The 19,104-nt window shown below is 46.2% G+C and overlaps 1 protein-coding gene across 1 annotated transcript in view; it reads right to left on the reverse strand.

Annotated features, from left to right (window-relative positions):
- Positions 1-19,104, reverse strand: part of IQCH (IQ motif containing H) — a 240,817-nt gene that overhangs the window by 153,743 nt on the left and 67,970 nt on the right. The window contains exon 7 of the mRNA XM_040342244.1: positions 5,005-5,136. Within this exon, the coding sequence (XP_040198178.1) occupies positions 5,005-5,136 (132 nt within the window). The remainder of the gene's footprint in view (positions 1-5,004; positions 5,137-19,104) is intronic.

Below are 19,104 nucleotides of genomic sequence, written 5' to 3' on the forward strand. Positions count from 1 at the left end.
CACCCGGGTGCCGGCCGCACCCCCCGCACCCCCCTAGCAACACCACTGCATAGATAGATTCATGAATTGCATAATTCTATCTATGGTGAGAGAGAGGTGGAAGAAGAGAGAGGCCGGCCTTTATGGACGCACCGTCACTTTTTATTGGCATAAAGTTGTATCTGGACCTCTCAGCAGTGATGTGGCGCTTCAATTTCCATTTTTGTTCCATTATAAATTCATCTTATATCTCCTACAAGAATTACAACAATACAATGGTAAAATAATTGCATAAAACCAACATGGCATGAGCTGAGATGCCCTTTAAAAGGGGGATTCCAGCTCATGATATGCAGATTTGTAATTACCAATTTAATACAACTAAAAAAGATATAAACTTAGAACTATAAAAGAAAGCCGCGATCGTGTAACGCATAAACACTCCTAACAGTATTAAGCTGCAGACACACCATGAGATATCAATCACAGTTAATTGGATATCTATACATAAAGTGCTGCGCTAATAGATAAATAGTCTTAAAGTAAAAGTGATTCAAAAAATATACAGTGTATCCGAAAAGTATTTACTTTTTCCACATTTTATGTTACGGCCTTATTCCAAAATAGATTAAATTCATTATTATAAATCCTACAAACATTCACGCATAATGACAACGTGAGAGAAGTTTGTTTGAAATCTTTGCAAATTTATTAAAATAAAAAAAAAACGAAAAAAATATCACAGGCTCCTCCCATATACACAAGTATCACAGGCTCCTCTCACGTACATAAGTATCACAGACTCCTCCCATGTACAAAAGTATCACAGGCTCCTCCCATGTACATAGGTATCACAGGCTCCTCCCATGTACATAAGTATCACAGGCTCCTCTCACGTACATAAGTATCACAGGCTCCTCTCACGTACATAAGTATCACAGACTCCTCCCATGTACAAAAGTATCACAGGCTCCTCCCATGTACATAAGTATCACAGGCTCCTCTCACGTAAATAAGTATCACAGACTCCTCCCATGTACAAAAGTATCACAGGCTCCTCCCATGTACATAAGTATCACAGGCTCCTCCCATGTACATAAGTATCACAGACTCCTCCCATGTACATAAGTATCACAGGCTCCTCCCATGTACATAAGTATCACAGGCTCCTCCCATGTACATAAGTATCACAGGCTCCTCCCATGTACATAAGTATCACAGGCTCCTCCCATGACACTAAAAATTGAGCTCAGGTGGATCCTGTTTCTACTGATCATCCTTGAGATGTTTCTACAACTTGATTGGAGTCCACCTGTGCTAAATTCAGTTAATTGGATATGATTTGGAAAGGCACACACCTGTATATAGAAGGTCCCGCAGTGCATGTGAGAGCACAAACCAAGCCATGAAGTCCAAGGAATTGTCTGTAGACTTCAGAGGAAGGGTTGTATGGAGGCACAGATCTGGGGAAGGGTACTGAAACATTTCTGAAGGTCCCAGTGAGCACAGGGGCCTCCATCATCCATAAATGGAAAAAGTTTGGAACCACCAGGACTCTTCCTAGAGCGGGCCGCCTGGCAAAACGGAGCGATCGGGGGAGGGGGGCCTTAGTCAGGGAGGTGACCAAGAACCCGATGGGCACTCTGACAGAGCTCCAGTGTTTCGCCGTGGAGAGAGGAGAACCTTCCAGAAGAACAATCTCTGCAGCACTCCACCAATCAGGCCTGTATGGGGGAGTGGCCAGATGGAAGCCACTCCTCAGTAAACGGCACATGACAGCCCACCTGGAGTTTGCCAAAAGACACCTGAAGGACTCTCAGACCATGAGAAACAAAATTCTCTGGTCTGAGGAAACAAAGATTGAACTCTTTGGATTGAATGGCAAGCGTCATGCCTGGAGGAAACCAGGCACAGCTCATTACCTGGCCAATACTATCCCTACAGTGAAGCATGGTGGTGGAGCATCATGCCATGGGGATGTTTTTCAGGGGCAAGAACTGGGAGACTAGTCAGTTTTGAGGAAAAGATGAATGCAGCATGTACATGTACATCTCTGGAGAAATCTGAAAATGGCTGTGCACTGACAAACCCCATCCAACCTGATGGAGCTTGAGAGGTTCTGCAAAAAAGAATGGGGAGAAACTGCCCAGAAATAGGAGTGCCAAGCTTGTAGCATCATACTCAAAGAGACTGGAGGTTGTAATTGGAGCCAAAGGAGCTTCAAAATATTGAGCAAAGGCAGTGATACTTATGTACATGGGATTTTTTTTGTGTTTTATTTTTAATAAATTTGCAAAGATTTAAAACAAACTTCTTTCATGTTGTCATTATGGGGGATTGTTTGTAGAATTTAATAATGAAAAATAATGAATTTAATCCATTTTGGAATAAGGTTGTAACATAACAAAATGTGGAAAAAGTGAAGTGCTGTGAATACTTTCCGGACGCACTGTATAGTCTTTCAGTGAAACGAATAAAAAAAAACTTCCAACGTGTAAAAGGGTCCCACCTCCCCCCAGGGAACCAATATCTGAACAGTGAATCAACTGTCACCTCCTGAGAAAAAGACCACCACCAAAGAGAACCAGGTGTGCGCTTACCAGAACACGGGACCTTCTAATGAAAGAAAGGCCAAGCAAGCTGGTTGTCATATAGTTCTCCAGAACAAGACCACCACCAAAGAGAATCAGGTGTGCACTCACCAGAACACGGGGACCTTCTAATGAAAGAAAGGCCAAACAAGCTGGTTGTCATATGGTTCTTCGGAACAAGACCGTCACCAAAGAGAATCAGGTGTGCGCTTACCAGAACACGGGACCTTCTAATGAAAGAAAGGCCAAACAAGCTGGTTGTCATATGGTTCTTCGGAACAAGACCGTCACCAAAGAGAATCAGGTGTGCGCTTACCAGAACACGGGACCTTCTAATGAAAGAAAGGCCAAACAAGCTGGTTGTCATATAGTTCTCCAGAACAAGACCACCACCAAAGAGAATCAGGTGTGCGTTTAAAAAAGACCACGGGGACCTTCTAATGAAAGAAAGGCCAAGCAAGCTGGTTGTCATATAGTTCTCCAGAACAAGACCACCACCAAAGAGAATCAGGTGTGCACTCACCAGAACACGGGGACCTTCTAATGAAAGAAAGGCCACACAAGCTGGTTGTCATATGGTTCTTCGGAACAAGACCGTCACCAAAGAGAATCAGGTGTGCGCTTACCAGAACACGGGGACCTTATAATGAAAGAAAGGCCAAACAAGCTGGTTGTCATATAGTTCTCCAGAACAAGACTACCACCAAAGAGAATCAGGTGTGCGCTTACCAGAACACAAGGACCTTCTAATGAAAGAAAGACCAAATAAACTGGTTGTCATATAGTTCTCCAGAACATGACCACCACCAAAGAGAATCAGGTGTGCACTCACCAGAACACGGGGACCTTTTAATGAAAGAAAGGCCAAACAAACTGGTTGTCATATAGTTCTCCAGAACAAGACCACCACCAAAGAGAATCAGGTGTGCGCTTACCAGAACACGAGGACCTTCTAATGAAAGAAAGGCCAAACAAGCTGGTTGTCATATGGTTCTCCAGAACAAGACCACCACCAAAAAGAATCAGGTGTGCGCTTACCAGAACACACGGACATTCTAATGAAAGAAAGGCCAAACAAGCTGGTTGTCATATAGTTCTCCAGAACAAGACCACCACCAAAGAGAATCAGGTGTGCGCTTACCAGAACACACGGACATTCTAATGAAAGAAAGGCCAAACAAGCTGGTTGTCATATGGTTCTCCAGAACAAGACCACCACCAAAGAGAATCAGGTGTGCGCTTATCAGAACACAGGGACCTTCTGATGATAGAAAGGTCAAACAAGCTGGTTGTCATATGGTTCTCCAGAACATCCACGGACCTGGGCGGCACTCTAGGAACTCCAGACCATTCCCCCATACATCAGTATTTGGAATAAGAGAAAATATACAAACTGGATAGTATGAGCTCCTTCAAAAAGTTTATTAAATAAGCAACAAGCTTATGTCACTGCATACTGAAAGTGACGGAAAACGCCATCTTCGTTAGCCAGCAAGTTTGTTATTCATTGTGCAATTCTTTAACATTTTAAGATTTAATAAATGTTTTAACTGCTTGCCGACCGCCTCACGTAGACATACGTTGGCAGAATGGCACGGGCAGGCAAAGCAACGTATATATACGTTGCTTTAAACCTGCCCCCTACTCGATGTCCACCGGTGTCCCCTGATCGGGTCACAGAACGGGGGATGTCTTTGTAAACAAGACATCTCCCTATTCTGCCTAGTGACACAACACTGATCGTCTGCTCCCTCTCATCGGGAGCAGTGATCAGTGACGTGTCACAGTAAGCCATGCCCCCTAACAGTTAGAACACATCCCTAGGACACACTTAACCCTTTCAGCGCCCTTCACTGCCAGTCACATTTACACAGTAATCAGTGCATTTTTATAGCACTGATCAAATACCACCAAAAGAAAGCTCTATTTGTGGGGGGAAAAAAAGGGCGTCAATTTTGTTTGGGAGCAACGGCGTACGACCGCGCAATTGTCAGTTAAAGCAATGCAGTGCTGAATCGCAAAAAGTGGCCCATTGGGCTGAAGTGGTTAAAGGGTTTTACACTATCCGGTTTGTATGTTTTCTCTTATCCCAACTACTGAAGTATGGGGGAATAGCCTGGAGTTCGTAGCGTGCCACCCATGTCCATGGATGTTCTGGAGAACCATACGACAACCAGCTTGTTTGAGTTTTCTTCATTAGAAGGTCCCCGTGTTCTGGAAAGAGCTCACTTGATTCTCTTTGGTGGTGGTCTTCTTCCCAGGAGGTGACGGTTGATTCACTGTTCAGTTATTGGTTCGAAGGGAGAAGTGGGACCCTTTTACAGCTTTAGATATCTATAGATAGCAGATATGAGCATAAAGATCAAACACTTCAAAGACCAAACACACCATGCCATGTACAAAAATATAAAAATAAAACCTTCAGCACAAATACCTTGTGAATTTGAGGTCGTCCAACGAGTCTGAGCGCTACGCAGGGCCAGAGTCTGAGGCTGGATGGCGGGAGGAACCAAGGTGAGCCGAGCAGCCGGAGGAATGAGACCTCTTTGCAGTAGACTGAGGATTCCTAAAGGACAAAATAGGGCAGATTGTATATTCATACGCAAAATTCTGAGCTATTATATACAGTAAAAGCACAAAATACTTATACATCGTTGATATACCGTATATATACTTGAGTATAAGCCCACCCGACTATAAGCCGAGGCACTTAATTTTACCACAAAAAACTGGGAAAACTTATTGACTCGAGTAAAAGCCTAGGGTGTCCATCTGCATGGCTCACTGTGCCTCACTTTGCCTCACTGTGCCCATGCCTCACTGTGTCCATGTGCATGCCTCACTGTGCCCATGCCTCACTGTGCCCATGCCTCACTGTGCCCATGCCTCACTGTGCCCATGTGCATGCCTCACTGTGCCCATCCCTCACTGTATCCATGACTAGACTGACGTTTAACATGGGAGTCTATGGAAGGGATGCCTGGCTTTGAAAAATCGGTGCTCCCCGGTCGTTGGTCCCCCAGACAACAAAGCCTGCACACTTGTAGAGGAAGAGTGGGGCTACATGTGTGCCAAGTTCTGGGTCCAGGGGACCTATAACTGGCTGATACTGTGTCCCCAATTCACCGGAGAAATTACCGTTTAACATGGGAGTCTATGGAAGGGGAGCCCAACTTTGAAAAATCGGTGCTCCCCGGCCGTAGGTCCCCCAGACAGCAAACTTTGCACACTTGTAGAGGAAGAGTGGGGCTACATGTGTGACAAGTTTGCCGCAAGAGGGTCCCCAAAATCCGGGAGATCAGGTGCAAAAAAGGTGACTCGTGTATAAGCCAAGGGGGGCATTTTCAGCACAAAAAAAATGTGCTGAAAAACTCGGCTTATACTCGAGTATATACGGTAATTTATTAAAGTAAAATCCCTCTTTGGAAAAATGGATAGAATGGGGAGGAGCAAGCAGGGCTGCTGTTAGAAATCACGGGGCCCCATGTAGACTACCTGACAGGGCCCCCTTCTTTTTTATTTTTTTTAACATATTTTTAACAGTCTTGTTGGGATCCTTTGGTGAATTATTAGGGGTCTAGACAGACCCCTGATCAGGGCCGGACTGGGCATAAAAACCAGCCCTGGAAATTCTTTCATAGCAGCCCCAGTGGCGTAGCGGGGGTTGTCAGCACCCAAGGCAAGTAATTTGCACCCCTAACCCGCGGACATTTAGCACGCCGAGTCCCTTCCACTCGTACAGTATTAAACCCCTTATGCCCTGTACACACGATCGGTTCATCCAATGAAAACGGTCTGATGGATTTTTCATCAGATATCCGATGAAGCTGAAGCTCATCAGTCGTGCCTACACACCATCAGTTAAAAAAACGATTGTGTCAGAACGCGGTGACGTAAAACACTACGACGTGCTGAAAAAAAAATTAAGTTCAATGCTTCCGAACATGCGTCGACTTGATTCTGAGCATGCGTGGATTTTTAACTGATGGACGTGCCCACAGACGATCGTTTTTTTCTATCGGTTAGTTAACCATCAGGTAATTTTAAAACAAAGCTCCTAGTTTTTTAACCGATGGATAAAAAACTGATGAGGGCCACACACGATCGGTTAGTCTGATGAAAACGCTCCATCAGACCGTTTTAATCAGACAAACCGATCGTGTGTACGTGGCATTAGGATGTACCACTCTTTCGCTTTGTTCTCCTTTCTTTAACTTTTATCTCTCTCTATCCTAATGTCTTGTCCCCACCCCCTATCTATCGCTCTTTATCCATCTTTCATGTTCTTTCTCACTCGTTTTCTTTCTTTTTCTTCCCCCTCTTTTAATTCCTTCTCTTACTCCTTGTTTTTTTCCTCTCTCAACTCTATATCTAAACACACACACACACGCACAGTGTATGTATTTACACCTATATGTATATTACACCCAATAAATGATTGTCTTATGGGGGAGGATGGATTTCAATGTAAAATGTGCCATGGCCATAGCACCCACCATAAAGCATCCTCATTCTGTACTGGGGGCTCTAATATAATTCTGCTGTGGCAGATGAGGAAGTGTGTACAGTGTGTGTGTACCCTCTCCTGCAGGGATTGCAGACATTACAGGAGATGGTCAGAGACTGCAGATATATATTACAGGAGATGGTCAGAGACTGCAGATATATATTACAGGAGATGGTCAGAGACTGCAGATATATATATTATAGGAGATGATCAGAGACTGCAGATATATATTACAGGAGATGGTCAGAGACTGCAGATATATATTACAGGAGATGGTCAGAGACTGCAGATATATATTACAGGAGATGGTCAGAGACTGCAGATATATATTACAGGAGATGGTCAGAGACTGCAGATATATATTACAGGAGATGGTCAGAGACTGTAGTTACAGGACAGGAGATGGTCAGAGACTGCAGATTATAGTACAGGAGAATGTCAGAGATTGCAGACATGGTACAGGGGACGGTTAAGGATTGCAGACATGATTGATTCAGGAGATGGTCAGAGGCTGCATTTAAAGATGAACTCAATGTACAGGTATATAGTATTGCAGGGTTGCTCCACTCTATTTAAACTATGTCTGCAGGATCAAGGCAGTCTTTATCCTTTGAAAGTACAACCAAGTGACAGAAGAAATAATCACATCCAATTTCTAAAATACAAATTTTCTTGCAAAAACTGAACTGCTCAGGATTAGTGGAGGACAGTAACCAGTTAATTGGTCTGTTAAGCTTTTAGCCTCATCCAGCAGTAAATCCTCCAACAAAAACAAACTCCTATCAAACAATCTGTGCAGCACACACAGAGCTCTGCCTAAATAGCTGATTATAGGCTGAAATGGTTAAATGTGTCCCTGGTCTCATAGAACACTGCTGCAGCGTCTTCCAGAGATCTTATCAGTGTGATCAGACAATGTGCAGGTCAGGTTATAGGCAGAAACAGGGAGACAAGAGGTGTGTGTGTGGGGGAGGCTGATTGGTAACCTGCACACTGCCTGATCACATATCTGAAAGACACTGCAGCCGGCCAGCAACATGTTACTGTTCAGATTTGTGTGTCCTGAGGCTGCAGAACATGGATTGTTGTCATCCTACCTTTCCTTTCCTGCATCTCCCTCCTAGCGTGCCCCATTCAGCCTCACTCCAACACTTACAATCAAATGTGAGCGGGGGAAGAGCTACACTGCCTGCTGATTGGCTGTGGATGGACCGGAGGAGGAGCAGGTCCTCCCTTGAACTCCTTTATGCAGCGCTATTGGCTGTGGGTTCCCTACTAGAGAAATGACTGGCCAGTGGCCAGAGAACACCCAGTAAGTGTTCCCTCCTGCATTATCCTCCTCCACAGCACACAGACCTGACAGTGCCTGCCGCACGAAAGTCACGTGCTCCTCCAGCCCTCCGCTCTGCTGCTGGAATTTATTTCCTCATCCAGCCCCGAGTCCTGTTCACAGCAGCCAGCCTACCGGGATATTTCCCGCTGTCCCGCTAGGCCAGTCCGGCCCTGCCCCTGATGTCTCACATTTGAAACAGAAAGGGACTGACGACAGAGTTTCCCCAGTCCCTTTCCCTGCAGCCTCAGCTTTATTGGAGAGTGAATGAATGGGAAGTGCTCTGAGACTCCATGTTTATTCACAAACTGAAGCATATTAAACACAATTTACTATGCTTCAGCCAGGAGTGGCCCATCTATTAAGGGCACACGGGCGCCACCTCCCCTTTCTATCGCCGCCGCTACCCCTTATTCATCCGTCCGGCTCCTTTCAGGATGCCAGGCACATTAATTACTTATCCCCTTTATTTATTTTTAAGCACCAGGTTAGAGCCTGAGGCTCTGAAAAGGCTTTAAATAAGGGCGGGCTCGGAGTGCAGAGCATTGCGCTCGGAGCCCACCCAGGTGTGTTAGACTAGCGAATGAATATTCGCTATTCTAAAACTGAATCGCCTCTCTGCCAATCAGGAAGCGCGAGGTGTGAGTTGCTGTTCAAGATTGACCGAAAGGAGAAGCATTCTGATTGACCGCCGAGGAGGAGGGAGGAGACGGAAGCTGCCGAGCAGGGGAAGGAGATGCCCACTTGTGGTGCCTGCGGAGGAGACCCGGGGACGCCGCCTGTGGTTGAGGTAAGTGCACTGACCGCTTGACCCAACCCAACCCAAGAGGGGGGTGGCAAACAGTGCAGACACACCTCCTCGAAAAACAAATTACCACCAGCCGTCACTGGCTTCAGTGATGAATGGACACAGTGAGTGATCAGTGCCAATCGCTCACCTTATTCATGCAAGAAAGAAAAGGGGCTGTTAAATAGGACATATTTACCGCACACCCCGCTCTCCATCCTGAAACATCCCCCAGCTACTGGTGGGAGAGGAGGGAAGTTGACAATGCTAGGGGAGGGGGGCATACAGGGAAGCCCGGACAGCAGGGGGGTGAGCACATACAGTGGGGATCGAAAGTTTGGGCACCCCAGGTAAACATTTGTATTAATGTGCATAACAAAGCCAAGGAAAGTTGGAAAAATCTCCAAAAGGCATCAAATTACAGACTAGACATTCTTATAATATGCCAAAAGTTAGATTTTATTTCCATCATTTACACTTTCAAAATTACAGAAAACAAAAAAATGGAGTGTGCAAAAGTTTGGGCACCCTGCAGAGTTAATATCTTGTACTGCCCCCTTTGGCAAGTATCACAGCTTGTAAACGCTTTTTGTAGCCAGCCAAGAGTCTTTCACTTCTTGTTTGAGGGATCTTTGCCCATTCTTCCTTACAAAAGTCTTCCAGTTCTTTGAGATTCCTGGGCTGTCTGTCACGCACTGCTCTTTTAAGGTCTATCCATAGATTCTCAATGATGTTGAGGTCAGGAGATTGTGAAGGCCATGGCAAAACCTTCAGTTTACGCCTCTTGATGTAATCCCCCGTGGATTTTGAGGTGTGTTTAGGATCATTATGCATTTGTAGAAGCCATCCTCTCTTTAACTTCAGCTTTTTCTCAGATGGCATCAAGTTACCATCCAAAATTTTCTGAAATTTTATTGAATCCATTTTACTCGTGAAATGTTCCCTGTGCCACTGGCTGCAATACAACCCCAAAGCATGATTGGTCCACCCCCATGCTTCACAGTTGGACAGAGGTTCTTTTTTTATTAAATTCTGTGCCCTTTCTTCTCCAAACGTACCTTTGCTCATTCCGGCCAAAAAGTTCTATTTTAACCTCATCGGTCCACAGAACTTGTTTCCAAAATGCATCAGGCTTGTCTATATGTTCATTTGCAAAGTTCAAACGCTGATTTTTGTGGTGAGGACGTAGAAGAGGTTTTCCTCTGATGACTCTTCCATGAAGACCATATTTGTACAAGTATCTCTTTATAGTGGAATAGTGTACCACAACTCCAGTGTCTGCCAGATCTTTCTGGAGGGATCGTGCCGTCAAACGTGGGTTTTGAATTGCTTTTCTCACAATCCTGCGAGCCGTTCTGTCTGATATTTTTCTTGGTCTTCCAGATCTTGCTTTAACTTCCACTGTTCCTGATGACTGCCATTTCTTACTTAAATTCCGAACAGAGGATATTGACATCTGAAAACCCTTTGCTATCTTCTTATAGCTTCTCCAGCTTTGTGAGCAACAACTATTTTCACTTTCAGTTTTCTAGACAACTGCGTAGAAGAACCCATGGTGCTGATTGTTGGGGCAAGGTCAGATAATGTTACGCCGAGTAAAATGATACCCACCATGTCACACTTAAAAATTGCGCCCGCTCGTGGCATGGCGTCAAACTTTTACCCTTAAAAATCTCGATAGGCGACGTTTAAAAAATTCTATAGGTTTCATTTTTTGAGCTATAGAGAAGGTCTAGGGCTAGAATTATTGCTCTCGCTCCAACGATCGTGGCGATACCTCACTTGTGTGGTTTGAACACCGTTTTCATATGCGGGCGCTACTCGCGTATGCGCTCGCTTCTGCGCGCGAGCTCGTCGAGACGGGGCGCTTTAAAAAAAAATGTTGTTTTCTTATTTATTTTTATTTATTTTATCATTTTTTATTCCTATTACAAGGATTGTAAACATCCCTTGTAATATAAAATAGCATGACAGGTCCTCTTAAATATGAGATCTGGGGTCAAAAAGACCTCAGATCTCATATTTAGACTTAAATGCAAAAAAAAAAAAAAAATGGAAATTTTGTCATTTGACAAAAAAATTGTCTCTTTAAAGCGGTAGTTCACCCCCCCCCCCGACACATTTTACCATCGAGACAGGCATTGTAGCGCGAGCTACAGTATGCCTGTCCCGATTTTTTTAACCCCGTACTCACCTTGTAGTCGTCCATCGTAGATTTCGGCTCCCGCGGGGAATGGGCGTGCCTATGGAGAGGGAGGATGATTGACGGCCGGCCCTGGCACGTCACTCTCCCCGAAGACAGCCGGAGTAGGTCTCGGCTCTTCACGGCGCCTGCGCACAGGCTATGCGCACGCGTCGTGAAGACCAAGCCTATTTCGGCTATTTCCGGAGAAGCGTGACGCGCCAGAGCCGGCCGTCAATCATCCTCCGTCTCCATAGGCACGCCCATTCCCCGGTATCTTCGATGGACGACTACAAGGTGAGTACGGGGATAAAAAATTCGGGACAGGCATACTGTAGCTCGCGCTACAATGCCTGATTTTAAGGTAAAAGAAAAAAAAAAAAAAAATTTTTCCCGTCGATAGGGTGAACCCCCGCTTTAAGATGCATGGGCGGGACTGACGTTTTGACGTCACTTCCGCCCAGCAATGCTATGGGGACGGGTGGGGGCCATCTTGCCCTCACTCACATCCCCACACAGCAGCTGAAAGGACCTCGATCGCCTCCGCCGATACCGACGGCTCCGGTAAGCAGCGGAGGGCGTGGGAGAGCGGCGGGAGGCCCCTCTCCCGCCACCGATAATGGTGATCTCGCGGCGAATCCGCCGCGGAGACTGCCGTTATCGTTTACAGGACCGCTCACTGAAGAGATGGATATCTCGGTTGTGGCAGCAGCTGCTGCCGTTACCGAGATATCCATCTTTAAAGTACCGACGTATATTTACAGTGGGCGGTCGTTAAGTGGTTAAACCCTCAGAAGCTCACAAAAAATACAATTAACACATATCAATTTTACATAAGTGTTGTGTGCTGGATCCAGTTGAGAACGTCTGCTGTTCAACATCTAATAACTCAGATATGAGCGCCAGAAAGAGGCGCCGAGAGGAAGTATCTGATAGCACTAGAGAGGAAGGAGAGAATTCTGTGGAGGAGAATAGTGCAACCCCAAGGAAGCAGAGAAAATATGACAGCGCTGCAGAGACAGGACACAGCGCTGCACAGCAGAGAGGAAAGAAGAGGAAATATACTGAAGAGTAGAGGTAGACCGATATATCGGTCGGCCGATATATCGGCCGATATTTGGCTGTTTTTGTGAAATCGGCATCGGCCGATTTTTGTGAAAGAATCGGCTGATTAGCGGCTAAAGTGTCCGGCCCGCATGGCCGCCTGCCCTGCAGAACTGACCCCACTCCCATGTATCTGATTCCTCCATCTGCACGGCCACCACAGAAGGGACATAGATTTCACTGGCATCGCGCCGCCAGCCGTGCCCCGCCCCCTCCCTCGGCTTGCTGTATTAGGGACAGGGAAAAAACAAACAATCATTGGCTTACAACTGCTGCCTGACTAATGTAACTCCCCCCAGCAGGAATGTCTTCCTTCCCTGCTGGCATTACACCAAGTTCTAAACAATGATTGGCTGATCAGCTCATCAGCATGCACCTAGCCTATTAGGTGCATGCAGATAGATTTGGATTATGATACCAGCATGTATGGAGGGTAAGTTGCCCAAATTATGTGCTACTGTGCCCCCCTGCAGAATTTATTAAAACTCCTTTTAAAAGGGAAACCTGGCTGAGGCTGGCATTAAGAAAATGGATGAGGATGACTTTGGGTGGAAATGAGAGTTACATTGTGGAGATCCTTCTCACAATGTAACTCTCATCCCCACACAGAGTCATCCTCATCCATCTTCACAATGCAACACAATCATCTTCATCCCCACCCAGCACCATCCACCCAACTCCACAATGCATCACCACAACGCATCCCCACCCACGCCCAGCACCATCCATCCCACTCCACAATGCATCCCCACCCACGCCCAGCACCACCCACCCCTCTCCACAACGCATCCCCACCCACGCCCAGCACCATTCATCCCTCTCCACAACACATCCCCACCCATGCCCAGCACCATCCATCCCTCTAAACAACACATCACCACCCACGCCCAGCACCATCCATCCCTCTCCACAAAGCATTCCCACCCACCCCTCTCCACAACGCATCACCGCAACGCATCCCTACCCACGCCCAGCACCATCCATCCCACTCCACAATGCATCCCCACCCACCCCTCTCCACAATGCATCCCCACCCATGCCCAGCACCACCCACCCCTCTCCACAACGCATCCCCACCCACGCCCAGCACCATTCATCCCTCTCCACAACACATCCCCACCCATGCCCAGCACCATCCATCCCTCTAAACAACACATCCCCACCCACGCCCAGCACCATCCATCCCTCTCCACAAAGCATTCCCACCCACCCCTCTCCACAACGCATCACCGCAACGCATCCCTACCCACGCCCAGCACCATCCATCCCACTCCACAATGCATCCCCACCCACCCCTCTCCACAATGCATCCCCACCCATGCCCAGCACCACCCACCCCTCTCCACAACACATGGCTGTGGAGGAGGCGGGTACAGAGAGGTGGCTGTGGAGGAGGCGGGTACAGAGAGGTGGCTGTGGAGGAGGCGGGTACAGAGAGGTGGCTGTAGAGGAGGCGGGTACAGAGAGGTGGCTGTAGAGGAGGGGGTACAGAGAGGTAGCTTTACAACCACCTCTCTGTACCCCCCTCCTCCACAACCACCTCTCTGTACCCCCCTCCTCCACAACCACCTCTCTGTACCCCCTCCTTAAAATGACTAAGATTGTATTTTTTTTCTTTTTTAATAATTATGAGGTGGCACTGATGGGCTGCACTGGTGGGCACTAATGAGGTGGCACTGATGGACACTGATAGGCTACACTGGTGAGCTGCATTGGTGGGCACTGATGGACACTGATAGGCTGCACTCCACCTCTCCACCCTAAACAATAACCTCCTCCCCAACCTAGATTTTCTGAGATAATAAAAAAAAAAGAAAATCGGCCTAAAATATCGGCCGCAAATATCGGCCTAAAATATCGTCCATCGGCCGCCCCAATTTTGAAATATCGGCATCGGTATCGGCCAGAGAAAAACCCATATCGGTCGACCTCTACTGAAGAGCCTGAATGTGAGAGTCCCGTGGTGAAGAAGAGGACAGTACAGAGCTCTTCAGAGGAGGATGACGATACTACAAGGAAGCAGAGCAGATCTTACACTGCCAGAGAGACAAGGCACAGCGCTGCACAGAGGACAGTACAGAGCTCTTCAGAGGAGGATGACGATACTACAAGGAAGCAGAGCAGATCTTACACTGCCAGAGAGACAAGGCACAGCGCTGCACAGAGTGGAAAGAAGAGGAAACTTCCTGCAGAGACTGAATGTGAGAGTCCTGTGGTGAAGAAGAGGACAGTACAGAGCTCTTCAGAGGAGGATGGTGAGACACTGAGCAGATATTACACTGCTAGAGAGACAGTACAGCACACTACAGAACAGAAAGGCAAGAAGAGCAAATCCACTGAAGAGCCTGAATGTGAGAGTCCTGTGACCAAGAAGGGAAGAACAGACAAAGCAGGTAAGTGTTATAATAACAGATCATCGTATAGTACATGAGGGGGAGGCATTTCTCCATCAATTTCAACATTAGATAAAGGGAAGATCTAAAAAAGTTAAAGTGTATTCCTGGCAGGAATGAAAAATTACATACATGATACAGGCCTGTCAGTAGACTGCAGTCTTTGTTTTTCTGAGTCCCACCTGTAACAGTTTATCACCTGGTGCTATCACCTGGTGATCCAGCCAGTAAGTCTGTGGATCCGATTCCTTTAACAGACCAAGCTGGCCAGCAAAATATGACAGTTGAAAGGGTGATAAGGAGCTAGCAGGAATGGGTAAAGGGAACCTGTAAAAACAATGGCCCAGATTCACGTAGGAGATACGACGGCATATCTCCAGATACGCCGTCTTATCTCTGAGTCTGAGGCGTCGTATCTTGGCGCCTGGTTCAAAGAATTAAATACGCCAGAATTTGTATAAGATACGACCAGCGTAAGTCTCCTACGCCATCGTATCTTAACTGCATATTTACGCTGGCCGCTAGGGGCGTGTACGCTGATTTACGCCGAGAAATATGTAAATCAGCTAGATACGCCTATTCACGAACGTACGCCCGGCCGTCGCAGTAAAGATACGCCGTTTACGTAAGGTTTTTTTCCGGGGGAAAAGTTACCCCTGCTCTATGAGGCGTAGATGAGGCGTACCAATGTTAGGTATGGACGTCGGAACAGCATCGAATTTTTCACGTTTTACGTTGTTTGCGCAAGTCATTCGCGAATAGGGCTGGGCGTCATTTACGTTCACGTCGAAAGCATTGGCTTTTTGCGGGTTAATTTGGAGCATGTGCACTGGGATACTTTCACGGACGGCGCATGCGCCGTTCGTAAAAAGCATAATTTACGTGGGGTCACAATAAATTTACATAACACACGCCCACATCTTCCACATTTGAATTAGGCGGGCTTACGCCGGCCTATTTACGCTACGCTGCCGCAACTTTGCTTTGTGAATACTGCACTTGCCTGTCAAAGTTGCGGAGGCGTAACGTAAATAGGATACGTTACGCCCGCACAAAGATGCGCTCTCCTACGTGGATTTGGCCCAATATGATCTTAGTTCTGAGAAATGAAGAGTTTTTATTTATTTCTAATCCTGACATGAAGAGTGGTGAGATGGAATTAGATCCCAAGTATATCAGGGGGGGGGGGCTGTTTGAATAGGATCTGGTTTCCCTTGTGGCACTGGAATTAGTTAATGATTTTGACATTTAACTGATTAAATGCAAAACAGAATGATCAGTTGTAGCTGGAGTAAGATGTTTTTGTTTGCTGTACTCAGTTTTAGCAGTTCTTTCTGTTTGAGCCTCAATTGCCAATAGAAACAAGTCCAGTAACATGATTGGTGACGGGGTAATAAATGTTATTTTTTTCTTTCTTTCTCTAGGAGTTAGTGGAACGACATCGACTCACAGCAAAAAAAGTAAAGGATGTGAAACGGCCTCCCTGTGTCCAGAGGACTTCATCTTCCATAAGGTACTTGGAGAAGGAGACATTAAGAAGGTAAGTGATCAAAGATAACTACTGAGGGGACTGTAAACACTGGGGGGACACAATATGACCCTCCTCACAAGACTGTACACCATGTGCAGCATAAACATGTACACTCAGCCACAGGGCCGCTGTAAGGGGTCCGGATGGCAACCCCCTTTCTTTTTTTTAGGGGTCCGGAGGTCCCCAGGGACCTCCGGACCTCTGAGCCCTTTATTAAAGGGCTCAGAGGTCCCCAGGGCCCCATGTGGCAAACCCCCTTTTTTTTTTTTTATAAATGTTTATTTTTTTATTTTTGTTTATATATTTTTTTTCTTTTTTATTAAAGGGCCCAATGTTTATTTTTTATATATTTATTTTTTATTAAAGGGCCCAGAGGTTTCTTTTTTTATTATTATTAAAGGGCCCAGAGGTCCCGAATGGCAACCCCCCTTTTTTTGTAATTTATTTTTATATAAAAAATAAATAATAATTTGTGTGTGTATATATATATATATATATATATATATATATATATATATATTTTTATTAAAGGGCCCAGAGGTTCCCAGATGGCTACCCCCCTTTTTTTATATACCGTATTTATCGCGGTATAACGCGCTTCCGCGTATACCGCGCACCCCTAAAGTGGCCCCCAATCCTGTGGAAAAAAAGTTTTTTTGTACTTACAGTTTTGGTGTCTTCGGCGGGTCGGGTGTCCTCTTCGGCGGGTCGGGTGTCCTCTTCGGCGGGTCCGGCGTCCTTCTGCGGCGTCCTCGCGTCCTCCCCGCCACAAGTTTGAATACTGTGCCGGCATATACCGAGCGCAGTACACTCGTGAATCTTCGGGCAGGCTCGGCAACTGTCGCGCTGACGTCCTGTACGCTCAGGACGTCAGTGCGAGAGGCGCCGAGACTGCCCGAAGATTCACGAGTGTACTGCGCTCAGTATATGCCGGCATAGTATTCAAACTCGTGACGGGAAAGCGGGTATCGGCTTATATCGCGGACCCACGCTTTTGCCCTGATTTTCAGGGCAAAATAGTGCGCGGTATACGCCGATATACGGTATTTATTTTTCTTTACTTCTTCTTTTTTTGTAAAGGGCCCCCCCGCTTCTCAATTCGCGGCAGCCCCCCCCCCCCGCTTCTCGATTTCAGACGGCAGCACCCCCCGGTTCTCTGCTCCAGGGGGCCCATGCCTGAAGCTGTGTAAGGGGCCTCATAGTTCCTGATGGCGGCCCTGCTCAGCCAAGTCTGCGGGGATAGGATGGGAATGAAGTTCTCAGCAAGAGTATCTGTACACCCAGGGCCGGACTGGGCATAAAAACCAGCCCTGGAAATTCTTTCATAGCAGCCCCAGTGGCGTAGCGGGGGTTGTCAGCACCCAAGGCAAGTAATTTGCACCCCTAACCCGCGGACATTTAGCACGCCGAGTCCCTTCCACTCGTACAGTATTAAACCCCTTATGCCCTGTACACACGATCGGTTCATCCAATGAAAACGGTCTGATGGATTTTTCATCAGATATCCGATGAAGCTGAAGCTCATCAGTCGTGCCTACACACCATCAGTTAAAAAAACGATTGTGTCAGAACGCGGTGACGTAAAACACTACGACGTGCTGAAAAAAAAATTAAGTTCAATGCTTCCGAACATGCGTCGACTTGATTCTGAGCATGCGTGGATTTTTAACTGATGGACGTGCCCACAGACGATCGTTTTTTTCTATCGGTTAGTTAACCATCAGGTAATTTTAAAACAAAGCTCCTAGTTTTTTAACCGATGGATAAAAAACTGATGAGGGCCACACACGATCGGTTAGTCTGATGAAAACGCTCCATCAGACCGTTTTAATCAGACAAACCGATCGTGTGTACGTGGCATTAGGATGTACCACTCTTTCTCTTTGTTCTCCTTTCTTTAACTTTTATCTCTCTCTATCCTAATGTCTTGTCCCCACCCCCTATCTATCGCTCTTTATCCATCTTTCATGTTCTTTCTCACTCGTTTTCTTTCTTTATCCCCCTCTTTTAATTCCTTCTCTTACTCCTTGTTTTTTTCCTCTCTCAACTCTATATCTAAACACACACACACACGCACAGTGTATGTATTTACACCTATATGTATATTACACCCAATAAATGATTGTCTTATGGGGGAGGATGGATTTCAATGTAAAATGTGCCATGGCCATAGCACCCACCATAAAGCATCCTCATTCTGTACTGGGGGCTCTAATATAATTCTGCTGTGGCAGATGAGGAAGTGTGTACAGTGTGTGTGTATCATGTGTGTACCCTCTCCTGCAGGGATTGCAGACATTACAGGAGATGGTCAGAGACTGCAGATATATATTACAGGAGATGGTCAGAGACTGCAGATATATATTACAGGAGATGGTCAGAGACTGCAGATATATATATTACAGGAGATGGTCAGAGACTGCAGATATATATTACAGGAGATGGTCAGAGACTGCAGATATATATTACAGGAGATGGTCAGAGACTGCAGATATATATTACAGGAGATGGTCAGAGACTGCAGATATATATTACAGGAGATGGTCAGAGACTGCAGATATATATTACAGGAGATGGTCAGAGACTGCAGATATATATTACAGGAGATGGTCAGAGACTGTAGTTACAGGACAGGAGATGGTCAGAGACTGCAGATTATAGTACAGGAGAATGTCAGAGATTGCAGACATGGTACAGGGG

The sequence above is a fragment of the Rana temporaria genome, chromosome 3, assembly GCF_905171775.1.
Source record: "Rana temporaria chromosome 3, aRanTem1.1, whole genome shotgun sequence".
Lineage (NCBI taxonomy): Eukaryota > Metazoa > Chordata > Amphibia > Anura > Ranidae > Rana > Rana temporaria.